This window comes from Daphnia pulicaria, chromosome 7, assembly GCF_021234035.1.
Source record: "Daphnia pulicaria isolate SC F1-1A chromosome 7, SC_F0-13Bv2, whole genome shotgun sequence".
NCBI lineage: Eukaryota > Metazoa > Arthropoda > Branchiopoda > Diplostraca > Daphniidae > Daphnia > Daphnia pulicaria.
The window spans coordinates 1,189,405-1,213,098 of NC_060919.1; the positions used below are offsets into that span (position 1 = coordinate 1,189,405).

General features: G+C 35.8%; 4 protein-coding genes and 3 long non-coding RNA genes across 15 annotated transcripts; 1 reads left to right on the top strand and 6 right to left on the bottom strand.

Annotated features, from left to right (window-relative positions):
• Positions 1–27: 27 nt before the first annotated feature.
• LOC124350345 lies at positions 28–7,524 on the bottom strand. Of its 2 annotated transcripts, XR_006920808.1 has the most exons (9): positions 7,457–7,524; positions 7,284–7,398; positions 7,136–7,223; positions 6,990–7,068; positions 6,858–6,907; positions 6,695–6,787; positions 6,458–6,607; positions 5,742–6,398; positions 28–62 (listed from the first exon to the last, which is right to left on the bottom strand). It is a non-coding gene; the product is annotated as an uncharacterized LOC124350345 (long non-coding RNA). The 2 variants fall into 2 exon arrangements; XR_006920807.1 differs by having other exon boundaries at positions 6,695–6,907.
• On the bottom strand, positions 1,333–3,442 carry LOC124350404. 8 transcript variants are annotated; one of them, XR_006920909.1, is made up of 5 exons: positions 3,394–3,442; positions 2,967–3,142; positions 2,378–2,877; positions 1,921–2,308; positions 1,333–1,843 (listed from the first exon to the last, which is right to left on the bottom strand). It is a non-coding gene; the product is annotated as an uncharacterized LOC124350404 (long non-coding RNA). The 8 variants fall into 8 exon arrangements; XR_006920908.1 differs by having other exon boundaries at positions 3,225–3,438; XR_006920906.1 differs by having other exon boundaries at positions 2,378–2,609; positions 2,705–2,877; positions 2,967–3,438.
• LOC124349548 (importin subunit alpha-8-like) lies at positions 3,525–5,922 on the top strand. The gene is made up of 6 exons (XM_046800240.1): positions 3,525–3,814; positions 3,874–3,986; positions 4,049–4,199; positions 4,277–4,565; positions 4,629–5,318; positions 5,388–5,922. The coding sequence occupies exons 1-6, from the start codon at positions 3,585–3,587 to the stop codon at positions 5,754–5,756; spliced, it is 1,842 nt and encodes a 613-aa protein (XP_046656196.1). The 5' UTR covers positions 3,525–3,584; the 3' UTR covers positions 5,757–5,922.
• A 305-nt stretch (positions 7,525–7,829) lies between the features above and the next one.
• LOC124348446 lies at positions 7,830–8,865 on the bottom strand. Its single transcript, XM_046798664.1, has 2 exons — positions 8,477–8,865; positions 7,830–8,379 (listed from the first exon to the last, which is right to left on the bottom strand). The coding sequence occupies exons 1-2, from the start codon at positions 8,791–8,793 to the stop codon at positions 7,830–7,832; spliced, it is 867 nt and encodes a 288-aa protein (XP_046654620.1). The 5' UTR covers positions 8,794–8,865.
• Positions 8,866–9,664: 799 nt separating this feature from the next.
• Positions 9,665–12,221, bottom strand: LOC124349737 (protein white-like; the record flags this gene model as incomplete). Its single annotated transcript, XM_046800550.1, has 9 exons — positions 9,665–9,859; positions 9,953–10,224; positions 10,295–10,523; positions 10,581–10,712; positions 10,784–11,299; positions 11,362–11,442; positions 11,525–11,698; positions 11,783–12,021; positions 12,125–12,221. Coding segments are annotated over 9 exons (1,860 nt in total), but the record flags the coding sequence as incomplete, so codon positions are not given.
• Positions 12,222–13,146: 925 nt separating this feature from the next.
• LOC124350386 lies at positions 13,147–13,562 on the bottom strand. Its single transcript, XR_006920874.1, has 3 exons — positions 13,484–13,562; positions 13,257–13,313; positions 13,147–13,185 (listed from the first exon to the last, which is right to left on the bottom strand). It is a non-coding gene; the product is annotated as an uncharacterized LOC124350386 (long non-coding RNA).
• Positions 13,563–14,342: 780 nt separating this feature from the next.
• LOC124348449 (calcium-activated chloride channel regulator family member 3-like) lies at positions 14,343–23,271 on the bottom strand. Its single transcript, XM_046798669.1, has 9 exons — positions 23,089–23,271; positions 22,889–23,023; positions 22,629–22,791; positions 22,263–22,552; positions 22,027–22,157; positions 21,799–21,913; positions 21,602–21,690; positions 21,450–21,516; positions 14,343–14,390 (listed from the first exon to the last, which is right to left on the bottom strand). Exons 1-9 carry the CDS (start codon positions 23,269–23,271, stop codon positions 14,343–14,345), a joined length of 1,221 nt encoding a protein of 406 aa, XP_046654625.1.
• Between the last annotated feature and the right edge of the window lie 423 nt (positions 23,272–23,694).

Consider the following 23,694-nt stretch of genomic DNA (forward strand, 5'->3'; position numbering starts at 1 on the left):
CATCCCTCGTTCTTTTCTTTCTAGGTACCAACAAACAATAAAATTCTTATTGGCGTTTCTCACTTTTTATATGTTCTGTTGAGCTGTACCATGGTTGCTGTTAATAAAAACGGCGAAAACTGCAACCTTGATCCAGAAAAATTGATTCTTTCGATCCAGCTGATGTTTTACTTCTTATTGTCATCTTCAATGTAAAGGACAAGTTGCAGTTCTCTCATCGTGGAAGAAAACATAATTTTTTTTGGTCGATTCATGAACAAACTTATCTGACTGTAAAGTCTGTAAGTTTTTTTTTTAGGTATTAGGCTGTGTTTTCATTTAATCTGATATTAATTGCTACGCTAAAGTTCCGAAATGCTAAATAGGAGCTGGTGAGCAGTTGCACGCAAGGTTCCAATCTCATTACCTCGCACATCACCCTACCAACTGGCCCGTTCTTTTTCACAAATCTTGTTGAGCAAAAAAATGTGAACTCCCTTTGTGGTCCGTAGACCGAGGCGGGAAGTTAGTGCCTCGATTAGCGCAAGACATGATTACGACTCTACTGATGTGCTCTAATAACACAGTAGTACGTATATACATGTCCCCATGTGCATGATCCATGGCCATAGGCACCTTAATGGTTTGCTAATCTATTTTTTTCTCTAATCATGCAAACATAGCATAATGACACACGATGGTTGCCCATGGTGGTTCATTGAAGCTATTTCTCACCACTGGATGTGCGGGCAAACGCCATCTGACGGCAATCGGAGAGGGTGATTCTATCCACCTGGGGAGTCGAACTCGTGTCTCAAGATGTACTGAGCATCAAGCGACGCCTTATCCGTTATACCTACCTTGTCCCCTCCATTACTCATTTTTTTAAAGCGTCTATTAAATATCTAACATATTATCCTTTAATCGAATATTTCTAAAGGATTTTTTTGTAATTATTATTTAAAAATTGAAAAGTACTACTATAGCTGTTTTTTACTTTTTTTTTGTTGATTGGTGCATTTATAGATATTCCCTGGTGTGTGTAGTGTGAGTGAAAAAGGAATTAAATCTAAACACTGGATTTCGACAGTTATTTTCAATTCCCAAATTCTTTTCATCTAAACTAATTTGACTAAATTTTGGAAAGAATTTAGCTACCTATTCTTTCGCTAAGAATAAAGAATAGTTCTTAAGCTTATCTAAAGCTTATCTTTAAGCTTCTTCAGAGCTAAGCAAGTGACAAGAGAATTTCTTGAAGAGATTGACACTTACGTAAAGGCACGCTTCTAACAAAAGCTTAGATTTTTAAAAAAATATTAAATGATTTTAATTAGCGTAAGAGAGAGCGGAAAGTATTGTTTTAATTGTTGGGTAAATACATATTGTAGTAGTAAAAGCAATAAAGTTATGAGCCATTCTATTCTACATTCCCGAAAGGCACGGCTCTCCCAAAACAACTTGGGAGAGAAAAAGACGACGCAAACCACGAGGACGACTCCTATTCATCTGACTTCAGGTATGTCCATTTTGATTCCTTCTGTTTTTCTATGATTTCCTTAATAGCGTGACAGACGTATACACATATTGTGGACACCCAAAAGGCGGCGTGGTGGTCGCCAGGTGTTTACGCTAATGAGATAACGTAGTTTAGGTTTAACAGGAACAAGAATTAATTCCAATTAATTAAGACTCTGTAAAAAATAAAAATGATTTTCTGATAAAAGTATTGGGAGTAGTTAGATGGCAGTTTCCCTTTTCCCTAACTAATAATTTGTATCAATTCAAATTCGGCATAACTAACAAGTGCTTTGTTTCTCTTTTCATAATTTTGCGGCACTGCGGGCATCGTCGTCGTTTGTCATTCCTGTCGGGGTTAGGTTTAAGATAAATAAAGTTATTTTGTATTCATAAATGAACACCATTAACATTAGTTGTTTTTACTTTTCTTGTTATGTGTGTGATGAGCTACGGTACTCGGTCGTCGTGGATCATAGAAGCCCAGCTTCCACACCTTAATGAAGACTCCTCATGCTGGGATTCTTACGGGAGCTTTTGTTGCATGATGTTATTCTCACAACCTGTGAAAGATACAAAAATCAAACACATTCAGTCTACAATTTCGAATTTCTTAAAAATACGTAAAAATAAATAGTTCTGATAACAATGAAATAAATTTGTGAAGTAGACCAACATATCACCACCACCGGGTGGTGCATCCCATCCAAACTTGGATCCCAGCTCTTGATTACTGATGGTGGCAAAACTCATGTTCTGACTCACGTGAATTTGCTTCTTGAGGTGGAAGTCAGTAAAGCATTTTTAACGAAACCTATCAAAGTGAGTGTAAGTACAGCATAGCGGAATCCTATAAAAAAAAAAGCATTTATTACCAACTTACAATCCAATCCAATTTAGGCAAGGTGGGTATAATATAATGTAGACGAAACCATTTTCAGCCTCCTGTTACCGCAAATGCTGTGGTCCAATGACCTTTTTCGTTTGGCAGCTCTTGATAGAACATGCTCTTGGTGATCACTAATGAAAGGGTTCATAATAAAAATCACGTCCTGCTTCTCGCTGTATAGTACGTTGAGGGGGTCCGCTTCTTGTCCAGGCTGAGAATCGCCTCCCTTTGAAAAAAAAAAAGAAAAAGAAAAAAGAAAAACAAAAAAAACAACAACAAAAAGCTGATGACCAATCATCAGCTTTTACATGGGCAGAGTACCGTCAATATATATAGTTAAGCCATTGCAACAGGATTTGGATCTCATCTGTGAATTGTTCAAGCTCCTTCAAGGAGCAAAAATATTTCCAGCGGCTTCGATTATTTTGGCCAAAAGATCTTTTAAGCGGACCACATGGTTGGATTGGTGTGCGAAGCATGACCAACATTTGCTCCTAATAATATTATAAAATTGTTCCATAAGCTTCTATCATAATTACAGCCCAATTTAGTATTTCAGAATTTTAGCATAGCGAATACTCACATTAAAAATTGAAGGGAAGCCTACCTCTAATACTGCTGTCCTATTTCTTACTGAAGCATTTGTTGGTCTTGACTGAATGCATGTCAATGTGTGAATTATGTTATCGCTCTGCTTACAACTTTTATTATGTACAGCACATGTGCAACTATTTCCTTCATTTTATCATCACTGTTAACCTCAATCAAAAAGATCTGTTCATAAACAAAGCTTTAATTAGCAGGTTTAAGCATAAAAAACGTCCATAAAAATCTCGTTAACATCTTTAAACCTCCTAGTCGGATTTCTGCAATTAAACTTCAAGTATTGTGCTATACAAAATTTCGCAAACTACATTTTGACATAGAATCAGAGAAATATGGCATATGTAAAGCTAATATTGGATTTTAATCAAATATAATAAAAAATTTAAAACTGACACCACCATGACACCACCATGACACCACCACCACAGACGACACTAGCAGACTCCATTGCCCATTTGGCCAAAACTGCTGAATCATTAGCTGATGTTATTAGCTCCCTGCCTACACTCTAACTTTAGTTGCCTCCTCGCTCTAGGCTGTTGTGGTTGCTTATGATTTTAAGCGCGAACGTTTTCATTTTTCACCCAAATTTAAAATGTTTTTTTTCATCGACAAAAAGAGTAAAGAAACTGTACGACAGCCCAATAAAAAGATTCGTTATCATGAATTCGGTAGCGGAGTTCTTGGTGAGGAATTGAAGGCCCAAGTCGATTTGAGCTCTATATCCTGCATCAATTGCAATGGACCCCATCATATAAAAAATTGTCCGTTTCCCAAAAATCCACTGAAAATTCGGGCAAACCTTGCGGCTCTTAAAAGAAGACGGTATGCAATATTTTGTTTCCATTTATTATTAAATTATGCTAAAATAATAGTAACTTTAGGGCACGGTATTTTCATTGTGAATCACTTGAATGTCTTGATGAACCTCACAGCAGCCCTCAAAAACAGAATGAAATGGCTGCATTAAACATGGGGATCACAGACATTGTTAATGGTATTTTCATGAAGTTTCTTATGCTAAAGCCAACTTTTTTATGAAAATTTCCTTTTGAAAAGGCATCAGCAGTCGTGATAAAAGAAGAGAATGCATTGCTACCCATGCTGCACGTAAAGTCTTTGGCAATACATGTAATCCTGCTCAAATTACTAATCTGTTAGAGGCTGGAGTTGTTTCTAAACTAGTAACATTTCTTGGTCATTTTGGCAGGTATGATAAGTGATTGACTGTACACCTCCCCCCCCCCCCCCCCAAAAGCTATTTCTAATCATGTTTTTGGTTCTTAGCATTGATCTTCAATCTGAATCAGCCTGGGCTCTTCACAACTTGATATCATCCACACCTTCACACACTAAAGCTGTCGTCAGTGCTGGAGCTGTAGCAGCACTAATTGCAGTGTTGTTTGAGAAGAATTATCAGAATGGTTATATCCGTGTGACAAGAAATTACCATTTAATAGAGCCTGCTTTGCTTGCATTGACAAATATTGCCGAAGAAGGGGCGGAGTCAAGGGATGTCGTAATTGGCCAGGGCATAATCAATTCATTGCTTAACTTGCTCAGAAATGGCTCTTCGGTAATTCTGTTCAGTTAGTGGTTGAGTCTCTTCTACATTTTTAACCTATTTTTTTATTTTTAGACTCTGTGTTTGCGTTATATTGCTAAGCTGTGCTGCAGCCTAAGTCGCAACCTTACCAATATCGTTGCGGTCGGACAAATTCTTCCTGCTATTTTTCAACTTCTGAACGAAGAGGACACCCACATTTTGTCGGAGACTTGCTGGGCCCTTTCACGACTCACTGATGGCCATAGAGATTGTATACAAGAAGTCATGGACGCTGGGATTGTCGGTCGTCTCATTCTATTAATGGATTCCGTTGAAGAAACAGTTGTCCTACCTGTTTTAAGGATTGTTAGTAACATCGTGTTTGGTAGCGTTACTCAAACGAATTCTGTCCTGGCTGCTGGTGCCTGTCCGTTGCTGGTCAAGCTGCTTGCTCATTGCAACTTGAGTATTGTACAAGATGCTGCGCGGATCTTGTCGAATATTGCTGCTGGCAACACCGTCCAGATCCAAACTCTCATTTCAAACAACGTCATTTGCCCATTACTGGATGTTTTTGAGGACGGCAACTTAAAGGTCCAAAAGCAAGTAGCTTGGGCTATCACGAACATCATAATGGGTATGGCTTCGCCTTACCCAAAAGTTAACAAACATGCTATTCTCAATCTATGCAAACTTGCTGGCAACGGACCAGATCGCCGGGAACGCTTTATGGAGCACGGCATTGTGAAGCCGCTGATAAACTACATGAAAGATGATTCATCGGTATGTATTTTTTTTTCTTGTAGTCGTTAAGTTTTACGTACATTTAATAAATCCTATTTTAATATGCAGGTTGAATTGATGAGGAATACAACCTGGACCATCTCCTGCCTGTGCCGGAAGGATTTCAAGATCACCGCTGTCCAGCAGATTTTTCCAACTCTGGCTCTCCTTCTAGACTGCAACGACCAAGAGATACTGGTAAACATCTGCACTACGTTCACCTACCTCAAAGAACCTCAAGAAATTCAGTCTGTTGTGGACGCTGGGGTCCTCCCACGACTCGTTGCCTTATTGAACCGAAAAGAGGTGGAAATCCTCACTCCGCTCCATGAAATTATTCAAAATTTCGTTCGCAGCAGCGAAACTATCCAGGGTTTAGTTTTGGCTTCTGGTGCAAATGAGCTTCTAGTCAATCTGATGAACAACTCACATTTTTAAATTAACTCTTTATTTTTCTCCGTGTTCCCTTCGTTTCCCCTTTAAATTTCGACAACGTATTTTTGTGTTTTTGAGAATTTTAGACAATTTTTTTTTCTAAATTCATATCAGACAGTGGTGCATGTGTGGGCGGAGGATGGGACAATAAAACGCATTCCATGCCATAGATCTTTGTATTTTGTAAGCTTGAATTTTTCAGAAAGTTAGTTATTTAAAAGAGAGTACTGAATGATTGTCGATGGTTCTTAATCTGTTGTGGTGACTTGGGGAATTCGGTAGCGCTTGAAGCAAACCAGTCGGCTAATTTGCCAATCTTCTGTCAGCAAATTTTTTCCTGTAGACTTTAGTTATGGTTGTAATGGTTTTTCCGTTGGACCTTCTTCAAATCCATTTTCATCATTTCATAACCAAGAGTGTCTTGCCGAGCATAGTGGCCTAGTGGGCCATCTGTTCGGTCAAGGGACGAATACGCCAGTCGGCTATCGTTTGTCAGCGTTAACTTGGCAGATGAGGAGGAAGGACAATGAAAGTTTGGCAAAGCCGAGTCGTTTTGCAGCGAGGTAGGTGTCGAACAGATTGACCACGTAAATACCGAAATCACGCTGAAGCCACTGAATTTCTATATTAGGCTCCATGAAAAATCTATGGGAAATCCGCAAGATTAATTTATTTTCTCCTTAGTTCAGGTGTTCTAATTGTACCTTGACAATCATTAGATTGCAGAAAACTTCTTTCAAAAGCTGTAGTTGATCCCATTCCCACAGTTTTGAAGTATCAATGATGAAGTCAGTTTTGGTAGTTGAAATTTGCATCAAACATGTTGTGCCTTGAAAGGATCTGTATAAATGGGCCTGGAAACAAATAAAAAAACAAAAAAAAACAGTGGAAGCCCTGCAAACTACAGACTTTTAGAAATTTAACTGTTCAAAATTAATAACCTCAAGATCAACAGCTATCACAGATTCAGCAAGGAAAACTTCAAAAAGACTTTAAACCATCTTATTCAGTGTCTCTCATCAATAAATGGGTTTCTAGATTTGGAAATGAAGGCAATAAATCAAGTGCAGTCAAGAACTTTGGATCTGGTGTAAAGATTCGAACTCAAATTTGTAGGGGTGGTCCAACTCATTGTCATCTCCCAATTCGTCCAACTCCAGAAATAATATTGCCAATGGTTTCAAGGAATGAGGTAAATTTTTTTAATTTTGAGTACGAATATCCCAAGATAATTACTTATTCTGTCGTTGAACTTCAGCTGTGGTTTCACAATAGTTTCAGCCGATGGAAGTTTGTGGGAGGTAACTGGTAAACTCTATTAGACAAGAGAGTGGAGCCGAATTTTAGATTCAAGAACTAATATTATAAACAGTTAGTTGTACCACAGCATTCAGATTCCCAGTTTCCTACTTCCCTTATTAGTTGCTGCAGCTAAGCCGCTAAGCCTGCAGCTTCATCAAGTGAAAGTTTCTGAAAATACAGATAATATCTTTAAATTAGTGCATAATTCAATCACTTTTAGTGGCTTACTATTCCATTGATTGATACATCATTGTTATTGAAAACTAATTCAATCTGTTCCTCCAAATCCATTCCAGCAAGGTTATTTCCTGTTAGTTCATGATGTCCATAAATTTTAGTCATCCTTGGCAAACAGAAGAATTAGATGGAAGTACCATAAATTAACAATGGCTATGTCTCACATATTGATGATTGAATTCGGTCACCAAATTCTGACATTTGGTGGTAGGCCAAGTCTCGACCGCCATAGGTCGAGGTGCGTTGTCGTACCTTCGTAGCCATAAGACATAACCTTGAAATTTTTAAATAAAAAAGAAAGTATTTATAGAATCGAAAACATCTTATTTCATATTTTTCGAAATGCTGATTGCTGATGCTGAATATCATCTTTTTCCTCAGTCAAGAATTCGAGTATTCCTTATGACTTGTTTTTCAGTCATTTTATTTTGAATTAGAAGAAAACATATCTATCACTGTTACCAAAAAAAAAACACTGTTTGTGTTTGAGCAGTTTCATGCAAGTTTGACAGTTTGATGCTTTCTGAAAATAGAAAATTAGGCGTTGCCAAATGTCCCAATACTAAATTGTAATTCTTCCAAAATCCATAAACACAATTTTCTGTGGAACTTGCGAATTTCTTTAATCAAGAATATCAGGAATAATTCGATAATTCCGGTAATTTGCATATCGTATTTTATAATTTTAAGCTTCCACAGGCTTCCAGCCATATTAATATTAAGGATCTCGGAAACCATTCGAATATTTTCGAGTATTTTGATTTTGCATTTTTTTATTGATAAATTTTTATACAAAGCAAAGTTTTTAAACACGCAATGAAAAATTTTTGTGTAACAGATGTTAACTACATATAACTGGTCTTCATCTACGACATCTTCCCGGCCACCGTTATTGTTGCTGACGCTGCTGTGGGTCGAACTCAACGGGACCGACGGGGACGGATACGGACACGGACAGTCGATCGAATATGCCGAATTCGGCTGATGCTGATGACGAACGCTTGACGAGTCCCCGGACGAATGTTTCGACTGAATGTTACGATCTAAATCACGTCTTTGGACCAGCACCTTTCCGCATAATTCGCACCTGATGGACATCCAACAATTTTAGCCAAAAAATCTTGCGCGAAAAATAATAATTCAACTCGCTTGTAGGACATTGTTTTGTCTTCCGTTATCCCCACCTGGTCGTGGTGTTCGGCGTGCAGCCGGATGTATTTGTTGAGATTACTTGGGTTTCCGAACGACCTGGAACATACTGGGCACTTGAGCGGCTTGTGCATGGCCTGTGTGTGTCCGGATGTGGATCGTGAGGCCGGATGTGGATCGTGAGGCCGTACTTGCGGGAATAGATTTTGCCGCAGTAAATGCAAATGTGGCAGTGCTTAGAGCGGCCCAGGTGGCTGACGATGGTCTCCACTTGAGCTGCTGGACGAGGTCCGGTGATACCGGACCCGGAATGAATCCGATGCTGCTGCTGGTGGTTATTGCCGGCCGCCATGCCGAACGGCTACAGCTGGAACAGATGAATCTCTGTCGGTTTAATTGAAAATTATTTTTCGCGACGACTGGAACTGGACTATATACTGGCGGCACTTCCAGACTGGACGAGGCGGTCAACATGTGGAGGACTATGTTCCACAAGGAGGACCTGGATGTTGATGATGAGACACTTGTTATACAGCAGAGCAGCATCGGTGGGAGGCTAAAAGGGCCAACCCCTTCTCTCTCCATGCTGAGCCCAGTCGAAATGGTGGGGGTCTTTAACAATTGCTTTTGTTACACTACAGTGGGATTCGTCATCGATTATCATCGCAGGGTAACAAAATAAAAGAAATCACTCGAAATAGATTTTCGTTTTCGTCGGTTTTCGTTAATATAATTGCCGGCGGCATTTCATTGAAAATTTTGATTCCCGCAAAATTGTAAAATATGAATAACCCCTCGATTGGCGCCGGAACTGCCCCCGGTGGCCAAGCCCATGCTCCATTTTTTGGTCTGTGGACCGAAGCGATTAGCGCAAGACAATCATACCTACAAGTCATACTGGGATGGTACTAGAGTCGAACTCAATAATGTTATTTTTATCAGTTCTCCACATATGACTGTCCCCATGTTCAGGAGACATGGCCAAGTTCCTTCTGGTTTGCTAATCGTCCTAGGTTTTATTCGTCTGAGGAGTCGAACTTGGATCTGAAGATGTCCTGACCATCAATCGACGCCTTATCCGACGCACCTAACCCGCACGTAACCCGCTAACCGCATTAACAGATAGTCCTGTACGTGATGATGTGTTCTAATCCTATAGCTGATTTTATAACTTTTTTTCAATTCCGAAGGAATCATATAAACAAATTCAATGAACTAAGAAATTATTTAAAATTATTAATTGAATTATTAATTCCAGACATTTCAACAAGCAACAACTGAAAAGATTTAATGAAAAATTATGAATAAACTCTAAATATTTTAAATTCGTAAGTCTTTGAGAGCAGTGCGAGAAAAGCTAAAAGGCGGAAACCGACAATCAGTCCGCATAGTCCGCCAATGTCACGATGGAAAAACTCCTAGATGGAAATGTGATGAAATCGTAATTTGAATGAAATCTAGTTATTGGAAAGAATTGATCGGTAACGCAGCCCCGTTCATATTAGTAGTACCGGATTAAAATCGTAGTTTTGTAGGATTTGTGCTCCAGTACAGATCCCGTTAGGACAGGCCGTGTCATTGAAGCTGACGCCAGCCCATTGGTTAATTGAAAGCGCTTCATTGCCGTACATGAACCATGAAAGATATCGCATCCACTCCAAGTACACGGGGACGGAGCCGTTGCGGAGGAAGAATCCTCCAATGTACAGCAACGGAATTACAAGTGGGGTGGTTAAGTCAAGAGCAATCTGAGTCGATCCAGCTGCACAGGAAATCAGGTAGCCTGCAGAGAATTTAAATGCCCAGTTATACTTTTAAGTATATCAATCTCCGTACTGAATAATTAATATAACCGAATGACGTGGCAACATTGGTGACGAGAATGACTGTTCCACACGACACAAAAAATCGGTCGGTGAATGGATTCAATCCAATGGCGTAGTAAGGGATGGAAACAAAGACAAACGGGAAAAAAATGTAGACGGGCAAATCAGCCAGGGTTTTACTTAGGAAGTAGACATCCGTCCGGTACATTCCGTTGCGGTGTTCACGCAGGAATATTGGCAATTCATTTGATATTGTCTAGAAGAAAAAAATGAAATATCGTGAATTTTTTTTTTATTATTAATTATCACTTACGGTCACAACCCCAAAGACATTTTGAAAGGTTACGATATCGACGAATATGAAGAGAATACTTTGAATATTGCTAATGTTTTCATACTGTAGGGTTTGTCCTTGAAAGAGGAGTGCAATAATTACTGCAACAAACTTTTAAAAATTGTCAAGTTTTAGAATAGATCGTATATGTTGTGCTATTAGTCAATACAAGAAATACTTACAATAGTTTGAAAACTTTTAAATTTGAGAATCATTGATTCACGGATAACGGAAATGACCGATCGCCATACGACGGCCCGGAACTGGTCGAACACCGAAGCTTTGTACGGAGATTTTTTAACTTTCCCCCTTGCCGTTTCATTTTCTGATGGCCTTATTCCTGTGCTAATAGAAGAGATGGGAATTTTGTTGGCTTCAACAATATCAAAAACACGGTGACTGGCCTCAGAAATTTCATAAGCATTGCAAATAATATTTCTCCTTTCCTTGGCTTCGGCCTCTTTGCTCGGTTTCGTTGCCAAAGTGTGAATATAGAATTCGGCAGGGTTATAACTGGGTGGGCAAAGAAACCCCAGGTTGGAGAAAAAGGGCAGAGCATCACCAGCAGGGCCAAAGAAAGCCGTCCTACCACCCTCAGCCAGTAAAAGAATTCGATCAAAAAGCGAAAAAACTTCGGACGACGGTTGATGGATCGTACAGATGACTGATTTGCCCGAGAACGCAAAATTTTTCAAAATCTGCCAATATAAAAATGTGATTTAATCGAAAATTGTTATGTTAATTATCCTTAATTGCTTACTTGAACGACGTTTTGGGCCATGAAAGAATCGAGACCGGATGTGGGTTCATCACAGAAAATCAAGGACGGGTTAGTCAAAACCTATTCTGACAAAAAAAAAACTTTAAAATTTTTAAACGTTCACTTTACTGTTGCATAAAGATATTTTTATTTAACTCTTGACCTCTGAGGCAAATGCCAGTCGCTTCCTTTCACCTCCGGAAATGTTTTTGAGATCTCTTTCCGGAAGGCCAATGACGGTGTTGGCGCACTTTCCGAGTCCTAATTCTAGAATCACATTTTCAACACGATTCATTCTTTCTTCATAGCTAAAATGTTTGTCCATCCGCAACAAGGCCTTATCAAATTAAATCCGGATGAGTTTCATCACAGTTTTAATAGCTACTGGTACCAAATGAGTTCGATTAAACGTTGTCTTAACCTGGAATTGCAGATGTTCCTTGACAGTGAGCGTTGGGATAAACAGATCGTCTTGCTGTACGAATCCGGAGATTCGCGCGAGGATGTCCGTGTTAACTTCCGCTCCATTGAGGTACCTCTCGCCGTTGATTTTCAATTTCCTAGCGTTTCTAAATGTCAGGCAATTGAGAAGAGTCGTCTTTCCAGCTCCACTCGCTCCCATGATGGCGAGAAATTCTCCCGGCTTGAGACATCCTGTGACTTTTTATTGACAAATAGAGCGTAAATGTTTAGTTATGAGCGTTACAAAATAGGCCTATGATAAACTTTCTAATGGTTGTACAAAATACAACAAGTATAGTACCACTTTTGAGAATTTTTTTCTGAACTCGGGCCATCCCATTGAAACAATGACTTTGATTTACTTCCAACTGAACTTCAACATTTTTCCAACAGTAGGGGAGACTGGAGTAAAATGGGACAGTTTTTGTTTTCCCCCTATATCTCCCAAACTAATTATTTAATTTCTTTAAAATTTTGTTTTTATGTATTCCATGTTATAATGAACCCCCCATATTTTTTATATAATTTAATCATGAACCATTTCCCCATAAAATACCTTTAAAGTTGCCTCAGATTTGTGGGAGGGGCCTATTTTTGGGGGTAATTGAGGACACTGGGGTGGGTGGTAAGGGACGTCCTCCGTTTTCGCCTTAAAATTCATTAATAAAATTGAAAAAAATTGAAAAAGTGTTTCACTGCATAGACTCTTCGAGTTTATAAATGTTTCAATTAAATTATTGTGTTAATGAACCTTTTTTCTTATATATACAAATTCCCTTATGGAGCTGTAGGACATCCTGCGTTGCTAGGTCAGGAAATCGAGCCTCTTAAAAATGCTGTACGCTGATTGGTCCGTAACTGTCCCATTTTAGGCAAAAACGGCTGTCCCAAACAACCCGATTATGACTCTTTTTTTAAAAAGTTCATACCGTCTAAACAAATTGGTCTAAAATTCTAATTTTTGTTTTAAACGATCAAGAAATGAATCAGCTTCATTTCAATATTAAATTTACATGCCATTACCGTTTATTTGTTTCTATAAACATAAAATGGCGGAGACAAAAATTTATAAATAAAAACCGTTTTTTTAGTATTGTCAATAACTCATGCAGTTATTGACAAAAATCAACAAAATTTCATGCCGAAGTACATTATACAGATTTACATAACATACTAAAAATTTTTAAAGTTTTATTAACATCTACTATTTTTCCCCCCACTGTCCCTTTTGACCCGGTGTCCCATTTTACTCCAGTCTCCCCTATGTAGTCGGTCGAGATCCACCAAAAACAATTTCGGTATCCCTTTCTAGCCTACGTTTCTTTTAAGCAAGTCTCCTTGTTTGCTTGATTTTAAATTGTCCTAATAGTTTGATGCATGCCATTCATTTTATTAATATCATGCACGATGGAAATTTTTTAAAACATTTTTACCACAAGATCGTTGTCAAATCCAAGATTGATGTAGGATCTTGCATTGCAAATATCATCCTTTTACGAGCAAATAATAATAAAACAAAATATTTTGAGAGGAAAATGATCAGCATACGTTTTAAAAAATGTTAAAATAAATTAAAATGCTAAATAACCATAAGCTGATTTTATAAGACTAAAATCATTTTTCATTTAAGCCATACTGATTTCATTCTTATGCGACTTACCATTTTGACGGATAATTTTTAATTTGAAACTAAAACAAACTCGTTAAGAATTCACAAGTGTTCACATGAAAGACTAACGCAGAAGTGCGAGCTCAGCTGTACTGTACTGCACCTGTACCCTATAGGGCTCTTCGGGATCTGTTTTATTTAGCCAATTTATCTGGCAACGCAGCATGGCTCTAGACTTTTTTAGCGCAATAATGTAATGTGAAATATTTTGCCACCAATTTCACTTGTAGTCTGGTCAGAATAGGAAGAAATGTATGGTTAAAAAAAAACAAATTGCAAAAATTTCTTCATGAGCTTTTTTCTACTCACTTTTTAAATATACTCCCAAAACCCTACCCCCAAAATTTAGTTCTTAGTAACATTAATTTTAATTAAAACAAATTATTTTTGTAATGAAATTAAGGCAACTTTCAAAATACAAAAAATTAAGCTTTTGACAAATGAGCTTTATTTATTACTCATTTTGTAATATGCATACCAATTTTTATTAACCTGACTTGCAGAATGACAAAAATTCACATGGAAAAGTACTCTTACCTCCCTTTTCTCCACTCGATTTACGCGTCCGTGTTTTACACTTCGCTTATGGGAAAATTACGTCAGCGAAAATCACTGTTGATAATTAACTAGCATCCCCTCCTTTTCCGTTATAGTCTTTTTTGTTGAGCTAATTCTGTTTTCCAAACCAATTAATTGATTTTGAGGAGGGGGAGTTATTTCTGAAGTTATGTGGCGCAGGAAAATATAGGGGAAACCGGGGTTAGTTGGCATACGGGGAAAGACGCTCGTTTAGCTATTATTTTGAGCCATATGAAATTATACGTTTTTCAGAATAGCCAAAGTGTGCATTCTATTCGTAGATTGCCTCCACCACAATTTTATCCGTCTGCACATCATCCTAAAAGTTTTAATACAAAAACATTTTTCATTTCTGCCGAGTAACTTTTTCTTGCAAATTATTTTTCTTTTTTCTAACAGAATATGAAAAAAATATTCATGTTATTATGTTTTTTTAAGAAAGCTTATGCCTTAAGCTCTTTTTTCGTGTATTTGCATTTCTGGTAATTAGTTTTCATTTCATTATATTAAAATAATTCGATAAATTTTACTCACGGGGTAGGTTGGCCATTTATTTTTGAGGTAAGTTGTACCAATTACTTTACATTGTCTGCTAGATGGGGCTGAGTTTCTTCTTATAATTATTGTAAAATAGAGTATTCTATACTGATACAACACGAAAAATACTAATACATGTGATAGGAAAGGACTCCTGAGCCTGAGCCTGAGCCTGATGTTGCTAAAATATTTGTTTCACTTGTTAGAACCATTTCTTTATTACAGGATATGTAAATCGATGTCCAATACACCATTTCCAGTCTATTGAATCAATTTATTCATAAAGCATTTCATGAAGAAATATTTTTAGAAAAATGTCCTGAGCCTGAGCCTGAGCCTGATGTTGCTAAAATATTTGTTTCACTTGTTAGAACCATTTCTTTATTACAGGTTATGTAAATCGATGTCCAATACACCATTTCCAGTCTATTGTATCAATTTTTTTTAAAGCAATTCATGGAGAAATATTTTTAGAAAAATGTCCTGAGCCTGAGCCTGAGCCTGAGCCTGAGAAGAACGTCCCTAACATCTAGCCTGAAATATTTCCAAAACGTGGTGGAGACCTTTCCTATCACATGTTTTAGTATTTTTCGTGTTGAATCAGTATAAAATACTCTATTTTACAATAATTATAAAAATAAACTCAGAACATGTGACAGGTTGCATTGGTGTTGAAGAAATACAAAAAAAAAACGTCCCAAACATCTAGCCTGAAATATTTCCAAAACGTGGTGGAGACCTTACCTATCACATGTTTTAGTATTTTTCATGTTGCATCAGTATAGAATACTCTATTTTTCAAGAATTATAAGAAGAAACTCAGAACATATGACAGGTTGCATTGGTGTTGAAGAAATACCAAAAAAAAAAACGTCCCAAACATCTAACCTGAAATATTTCCAAAACGTGGTGGAGACCTTTCCTATCTTATGTTTTATTATTTTTCGTGTTGAATCAGTATAGAATACTCTATTTTACAATAATTATAAGAAGAAACTCAAAACATGTGACAGGTTGCATTGGTGTTGAAGAAATACCAAAAAAAAAACGTCCCGAACATCTAGCCTGAAATGTTTCCAAAACGTGGTGGAGAACTTTCCTATCACATGTTTTAGTATTTTTCGTGTTTAATCAGTATAGAATACTTTATTTTACAATAATTATAAGAAGAAACTCAGAACATGTGACAGGTTGCATTGGTGTTGAAGAAATACCAAAAAAAAAAAACGTCCCGAACATCTAGCCTGAAATATTTCCAAAACGTGGTGGAGACCTTTCCTATCACATGTTTTAGTATTTTTCGTGTTGAATCAGTATAGAATACTTTATTTCACAATAATTATAAGGAGAAACTCAGAAAATGTGACAGGTTGCATTGGTGTTGAAGAAATACCAAAAAAAAAAACGTCCCAAACATCTAGCCTGAAATATTTCCAAAACGTGGTGGAGACCTTTCCTATCTTATGTTTTAGTATTTTTCGTGTTGAATCAGTATAGAATACTCTATTTTTCAAGAATTATAAGAAGAAACTTAGAACATGTGACAGGTTGCATTGGTGTTGAAGAAAAACCAAAAAAAACGTCCCAAACATCTAGCCTGAAATATTTCCAAAACGTGGTGGAGACCTTTCCTATCTTATGTTTTAGTATTTTTCGTGTTGAATCAGTATAGAATACTCTATTTTACAATAATTATAAGAAGAAACTCAGAACATGTGACAGGTTGCATTGGTGTTGAAGAAAAACAAAAAAAAACGTCCCAAACATCTAGCCTGAAATATTTCCAAAACGTGGTGGAGACCTTTCCTATCTTATGTTTTGGTATTTTTCGTGTTGAATCAGTATAGAATACTCTATTTTACAATAATTATAAGAAGAAACTCAGAACATGTGACAGGTTGCATTGGTGTTGAAGAAATACAAAAAAAAAACGTCGCGAACATATAGCCTGAAATATTTCCAAAACGTGGTGGAGACCTTTCCTATCACATGTTTTAGTATTTTTCGTGTTGAATCAGTATAAAATACTCTATTTTACAATAATTATAAGAAGAAACTCAGAACATGTGACAGGTTACATTGGTGTTGAAGAAATTAAAAAAAAATGTCCCAAACATCTAGCCTAAAATATTTCCAAATCGTGGTGGAGAATTCTTATAATTATTGTAAAATAGAGTATTCTATACTGATTCAACACGAAAAATACTAATAAATGTGATGGGAAAGGTCTCCACCATGATTTGGAAATATTTCAGGCTAGATGTTTTGTACGTTTTTTTGGTATTTCTTCAACACCAATGCAATCTGTAACATGTACTGAGTTTCTTCTTTTATATTGTAAAATAGAGTATTCTACACTGATTCAACAGGAAAAATACTAATACATGTGATAGAAAAGGTCTCCACCACGATTTGGAAATATTTCAGGCTAGATGTTTTGTACGTTTTTTTTGGTATTTCTTCAACACCAATGCAACCTGTCACATGTACTGAGTTTCTTCTTATAATTATTGTAAAATCGAGTATTCTACACTGATTCAACAGGAAAAATATTAATTCATGTGATAGGAAAGTTCTCTACCACGATTTGGAAATATTTCAGGCTAGATGTTTTGTACGTTTTTTTGGTATTCCTTTATTACAGAATAAGTGAATCGATGTCTAATACACCATTTCGTATCAATAGAATCAATAAATTCATAAAGCAATTCATGAAGAAATAGTTTTAGAAAAATGGTTCATAGCAATTCTTCCAGGAACTGGGAAACATCACTTTTATGAGTTTGAAGTTGCTATAATGATTATTTCACTTGTTAAAACCATTTCTTTATTACAGAATAAGTAAATCGATGTATAATACACAATTTCGTATCAATGGAATCAATAAATTCATAAAGCAATTTATGAAGAAATATAGTTTTAGAAAAATGGTTCATAGCAATTCTTCCAGGAACTGGGAAACATCACTTTTATGAGTTTGAAGTTGCTATAATGATTATTTCACTTGTTAAAACCATTTCTTTATTACAGAATAAGTAAATCGATTTATAATACACAATTTCGTATCTATGGAATCAATAAATTCATAAAGCAATTCACAAAGAAATAGTTTTAGAAAAATGGTTCATAGCAATTCTTCCAGGAACTGGGAAACATCACTTTTATGAGTTTGAAGTTGCTATAATGATTATTTCACTTGTTAAAACCTTTTCTTTATTACAGAATAAGTTTTTCGATGTCTAATACAGCATTTCGTATCAATAGAATCAATAAATTCATATAGCAATTCACGAAGAAATAGTTTTAGAAAATTGGTTCATAGCAATTCTTCCAGGAACTGGGAAACATTACTTTTATGAGTTTGAAGTTGCTATAATGATTATTTCACTTGTTAAAACCATTTCTGTATTACAGAATAATTAAATCGATGTATAATACACAATTTCGTATCAATAGAATCAATAAATTCATAAAGAAATTCACGAAGAAATAGTTTTAGAAAAATGATTCATAGCAATTCTTCCAGGAACTGGGAAACAACACTTTTATGACTTTGAAGTTGCAATAATTATTATTTCACTTGTTAAAACCATTTCTTTATTACAGAATAAGTAAATCGATGTCTAATACAGCCTTTCGTATCAATAGAATCAATAAATTCATAAAGCAATTCACGAAGAAATAAGTTTAGAAAAATGGTTCATAGCAATTCTTCCAGGAACTGGGAAACAAAACTTTTATGAATTTGAAGTTGCTATAATGATTATTTCACTTGTTAAAACCATTTCTTTATTACAGAATAAGTAAATCGATGTCTAATACACCATTTCGTATCTATGGAATCAATAAATTCATAAAGCAATCCACGAAGAAATAGTTTTAGAAAAATGTTTCATAGCAATTCTTCCAGGAACTGGGAAACATCACTTTTATGAGTTTGAAGTTGCTATAATGATTATTTCACTTGTTAAAACCTTTTCTTTATTACAGAATAAGTAAATCGATGTCTAATACAGCATTTCGTATCAATAGAATCAATAAATTCATAAAGCAATTCACGAAGAAATAGTTTTAGAAAAATGGTTCATAGCAATTCTTCCAGGAACTGGGAAACGAAACTTTTATGAGTTTGAAGTTGCTATAATGATTATTTCACTTGTTAAAACCATTTCTTTATTACAGAATAAGTAAATCGATGTATAATACACAATTTCGTATCAATAGAATCAATAAATTCATAAAGCAATTCACGAAGAAATAGTTTTAGAAAAATGGTTCATAGCAATTCTTCCAGGAACTGGGAAACAAAACTTTTATGAATTTGAAGTTGCTATAATGATCATTTCATTTTTTAAAACCATTTCTTTACTACAGAATAAGTAAATCGATGTCTAATACAGCCTTTCGTATCAATAGAATCAATAAATTCATAAAGCAATTCATGAAGAAATAGTTTTACAAAAATGGTTCATAGCAATTCTTCCAGGAACTGGGAAACAACACTTTTATGAATTTGAAGTTGCTATAATGATCATTTCACTTGTTAAAACCATTTCTTTACTACAGAATAAGTAAATCGATGTCTTAAACATCATTTCCTATCTATGGAATCAATAAATTCCTGAAGCAATTCATGAAGACATAGTTTTAGAAAAATGGTTCATAGAAAATCTTCCAGGAACTGGGAAACAACACTTTTATGAGTTTGAAGTTGCTATAATGATTATTTCACTTGTTAAAACCATTTCTTTATTACAGAATAAGTAAATCGATGTCTAATACACCATTTCGTATCTATGGAATCAATAAATTCATAAAGCAATCCATGAAGAAATAGTTTTAGAAAAATGTTTCATAGCAATTCTTCCAGGAATTGGGAAACATCACATTTATGAGTTTGAAGTTGCTATAATGATTATTTCACTGGTTAAAACCATTTCTTTATTACAGAATAAGTAAATCGATGTATAATACACCATTTCGTATTTATGGAATCAATAAATTCATAAAGCAATCCACGAAGAAATAGTTTTAGAAAAATGTTTCATAGCAATTCTTCCAGGAACTGGGAAACATCACTTTTATGAGTTTGAAGTTGCTATAATGATTATTTCACTTGCAGGAACTGGGAAACAAAACTTTTATGAATTTGAAGTTGCTATAATGATCATTTCACTTGCTAAAACCAATTTTTTACTACAGAATAAGTAAATCGATGTCTAATACAGCCTTTCGTATCAATAGAATCAATAAATTCATAAAGCAATTCACGAAGAAATAGTTTTAGAAAAATGGTTCATAGCAATTCTTCCAGGAACTGGGAAACGAAACTTTTATGAATTTGAAGTTGCTATAATGATTATTTCACTTGTTAAAACCATTTCTTTATTACAGAATAAGTAAATCGATGTATAATACAGCCTTTCGTATCAATAGAATCAATAAATTCATAAAGCAATTCACGAAGAAATAGTTTTAGAAAAATGGTTCATAGAAAATCTTCCAGGAACTGGGAAACAACACTTTTATGAATTTGAAGTTGCTATAATGATCATTTCACTTGTTTAAACCATTTCTTTACTACAGAATAAGTAAATCGATGTCTTAAACATCATTTCCTATCTATGGAATCAATAAATTCCTAAATTAATTCATGAAGACATAGTTTTAGAAAAATGGTTCATAGAAAATCTTCCAGGAACTGGGAAACAACACTTTTATGAGTTTGAAGTTGCTATAATGATTATTTCACTGGTTAAAACCATTTCTTTATTACAGAATAAGTAAATCGATGTATAATACACAATTTCGTATCAATAGAATCAATAAATTCATAAAGCAATTCATGAAGAAATTGTTTTACAAAAATGGTTCATAGCAATTCTTCCAGGAACTGGGAAACATCACTTTTATGAGTTTGAAGTTGCTATAATGATTATTTCACTTGTTAAAACCATTTCTTTATTACAGAATAAGTAAATCGATGTATAATACACAATTTCGTATCAATGGAATCAATAAATTCATAAAGCAATTTATGAAGAAATATAGTTTTAGAAAAATGGTTCATAGCAATTCTTCCAGGAACTGGGAAACATCACTTTTATGAGTTTGAAGTTGCTATAATGATTATTTCACTTGTTAAAACCATTTCTTTATTACAGAATAAGTAAATCGATTTATAATACACAATTTCGTATCTATGGAATCAATAAATTCATAAAGCAATTCACAAAGAAATAGTTTTAGAAAAATGGTTCATAGCAATTCTTCCAGGAACTGGGAAACATCACTTTTATGAGTTTGAAGTTGCTATAATGATTATTTCACTTGTTAAAACCTTTTCTTTATTACAGAATAAGTTTTTCGATGTCTAATACAGCATTTCGTATCAATAGAATCAATAAATTCATATAGCAATTCACGAAGAAATAGTTTTAGAAAATTGGTTCATAGCAATTCTTCCAGGAACTGGGAAACATTACTTTTATGAGTTTGAAGTTGCTATAATGATTATTTCACTTGTTAAAACCATTTCTGTATTACAGAATAATTAAATCGATGTATAATACACAATTTCGTATCAATAGAATCAATAAATTCATAAAGAAATTCACGAAGAAATAGTTTTAGAAAAATGATTCATAGCAATTCTTCCAGGAACTGGGAAACAACACTTTTATGACTTTGAAGTTGCAATAATTATTATTTCACTTGTTAAAACCATTTCTTTATTACAGAATAAGTAAATCGATGTCTAATACAGCCTTTCGTATCAATAGAATCAATAAATTCATAAAGCAATTCACGAAGAAATAAGTTTAGAAAAATGGTTCATAGCAATTCTTCCAGGAAGTGAATTCTCGTCTGCAATCATTCGCAGGTCACTTAAAATTTCAGCATTCGAACTTTAAAAAAAAAATTAACAAACAAACAATTGATTATAATTTTCACGAAATAAAATGTAACCTGTTTTCAATTTTTAAAACAAACCTGAACTGGACCATTCCCAATTGATTTCCGCTTGGGAAATCAGTTTTGATCCAGGCGCGGACGGACTCGTCCAATTTTCCAATCCGGTTCTAAACGTATATTCGATTATGTTAGCTAGTTTTGTCAAATATTATGGCACAAATTCCATCGAAATTCAAACAATAATTTATTTTATTATTTGTGTTCTGGCCACTAACGTATTCTTTCATGCTGCCGGAAACGTCCATGACGACAACGAAACGCGAAACGGTCCCTTTGACGATCCGGAATACCGTCGGCAGCAGTGGATTGAGTGGAGTATTTTTATCCTTTCTACTCTTACGAAAAATTGAGTTGGACAATGTCGATTGTAATTCCATTAATCACGTCTCATTTTGCTGCGATTATTTCTTGCGTGCTGTAAGTTTAAGTAATCAAGTTTTTACTTTACATCCGCAAAGTCGGGGCTCCGCATGATGACCGTCCAGGTGCTCTCCCCGTTGCACTTGTCATTGTGCTCGTTTTGAGTGCCCATCCTGTGCGGATGCGCTTGGTCGTCCTTGCAAAAATGAACCACCTAAAAATTGTCACGAATCAGCAATATGAATCATCACTTTACTAACTCAATTTCTCATTCATTGATAGGTCTATAAAATACATAAAATATCAATATAATACTCACTGATTTAATTTGGTGATAGGAAGCCAGCGAAGTTTCCGGCAAAAAATCTCGGTCCAACTTAAATCGACAATTGTCGTCGTAAAGGTTTGTGGCCGGATCGGGCTGACAGGGTGCAGTGTTGGTTCTAATGTCATACTCGCTGAACATGGTCGGGTAATTAGCGCAGATGTTGGGCTCGATTAAGGAAGAGCCCGATTGGCGGTAGAAGAGCGGATACTTTCCGCCAGCCATTCCATACTCGTCGAAAATGCCGTAGCGATAATGGGCCCATTCGTGAACGAAGACTTTGCCTTTTTAACAAGGAACACCAGCAACAGATACATATTTAAAATTCAAATTCAGTCAAAACGTATATGTATTATTTACCTGGGTCTCCGTATTGAATATTGTTCTTGCCTTCCGAGAGAGTGGCCACGTAGTCCGGAGTGAAGTGAATTCTCTGACCAGTTTCGCCGCATTTGCCGTTGTGTTCCGTGTAGGGCAGATCTTTGCGCATGGGATTGGGTGTGTCCACGATGACGTCAGCCGTCTAGATTTCCATCAGTGACAATGTGTAACAAAACAAGAAAAAACAAATCAACGTTAGGGTGGAAATGACGGAAATGGGGTAATTTTGTTTTACGGACGTTGAACGTTTCCCAAGTGCTGGGACTAGCCTTGTCGTGGTCCCATTCGGCTGGAATTAAAATGTGGACACTTTGGAAGTAAGCTCGATTCTCGGTCGCCACGTAGAGCACCGGAGAAGCTTCCGATATCATTTTCTAACGCAAGTCTTTGAATGAAATTGTTTTTTAAATCAAAACTACCTAATGAATGAATGAAATACCTTAATGTTGTCGATGATAATTGTCGATTGACTCGCGGGCGTTTTCGAACTGATGGCCACCACCAAGTTATTGTAACCGGATTGGGTCATAGTCACTCGACTCGCATCCATTCCAATCCATCGTCCGGAACTGATCATCAACAGCGAGACCCAAAACCGAAGCGTGAGCGTCCATCGAACCATTTTATCAGACTGGGCGAGTATAGAACTAAACACTGCGGTTTGACTCTATGCGTTTGACGTTATCTCGCGTTGTTGAAACACGCTGTAAAAAAAACAAATGTATGTAGAGTTATTTGACGATGGCCAGTCAACGCTGCAACGTGTATAATCTCGAGCTAGGCGCTTATCGAAATCTGAAATTGGTTGGCGCGTCCATTATCTTCTGCTCTCTCTCTACATTTGACTGTTTGGATATATTACGTCCCCAACTCCACAATCTTTTTATTTGTGTAAGAATTATATTGGATCGCCCCTACATAGTTGCATCTATATGATTTCGACATGAAAGCCGCGCGCCTAGGTAAATTAGGTCAGCATTAATTTGTTAAAGCGTTGATTAAACCGGTTGGTTTCATATATTATCAGCTGTGCAAGAGATTGTTT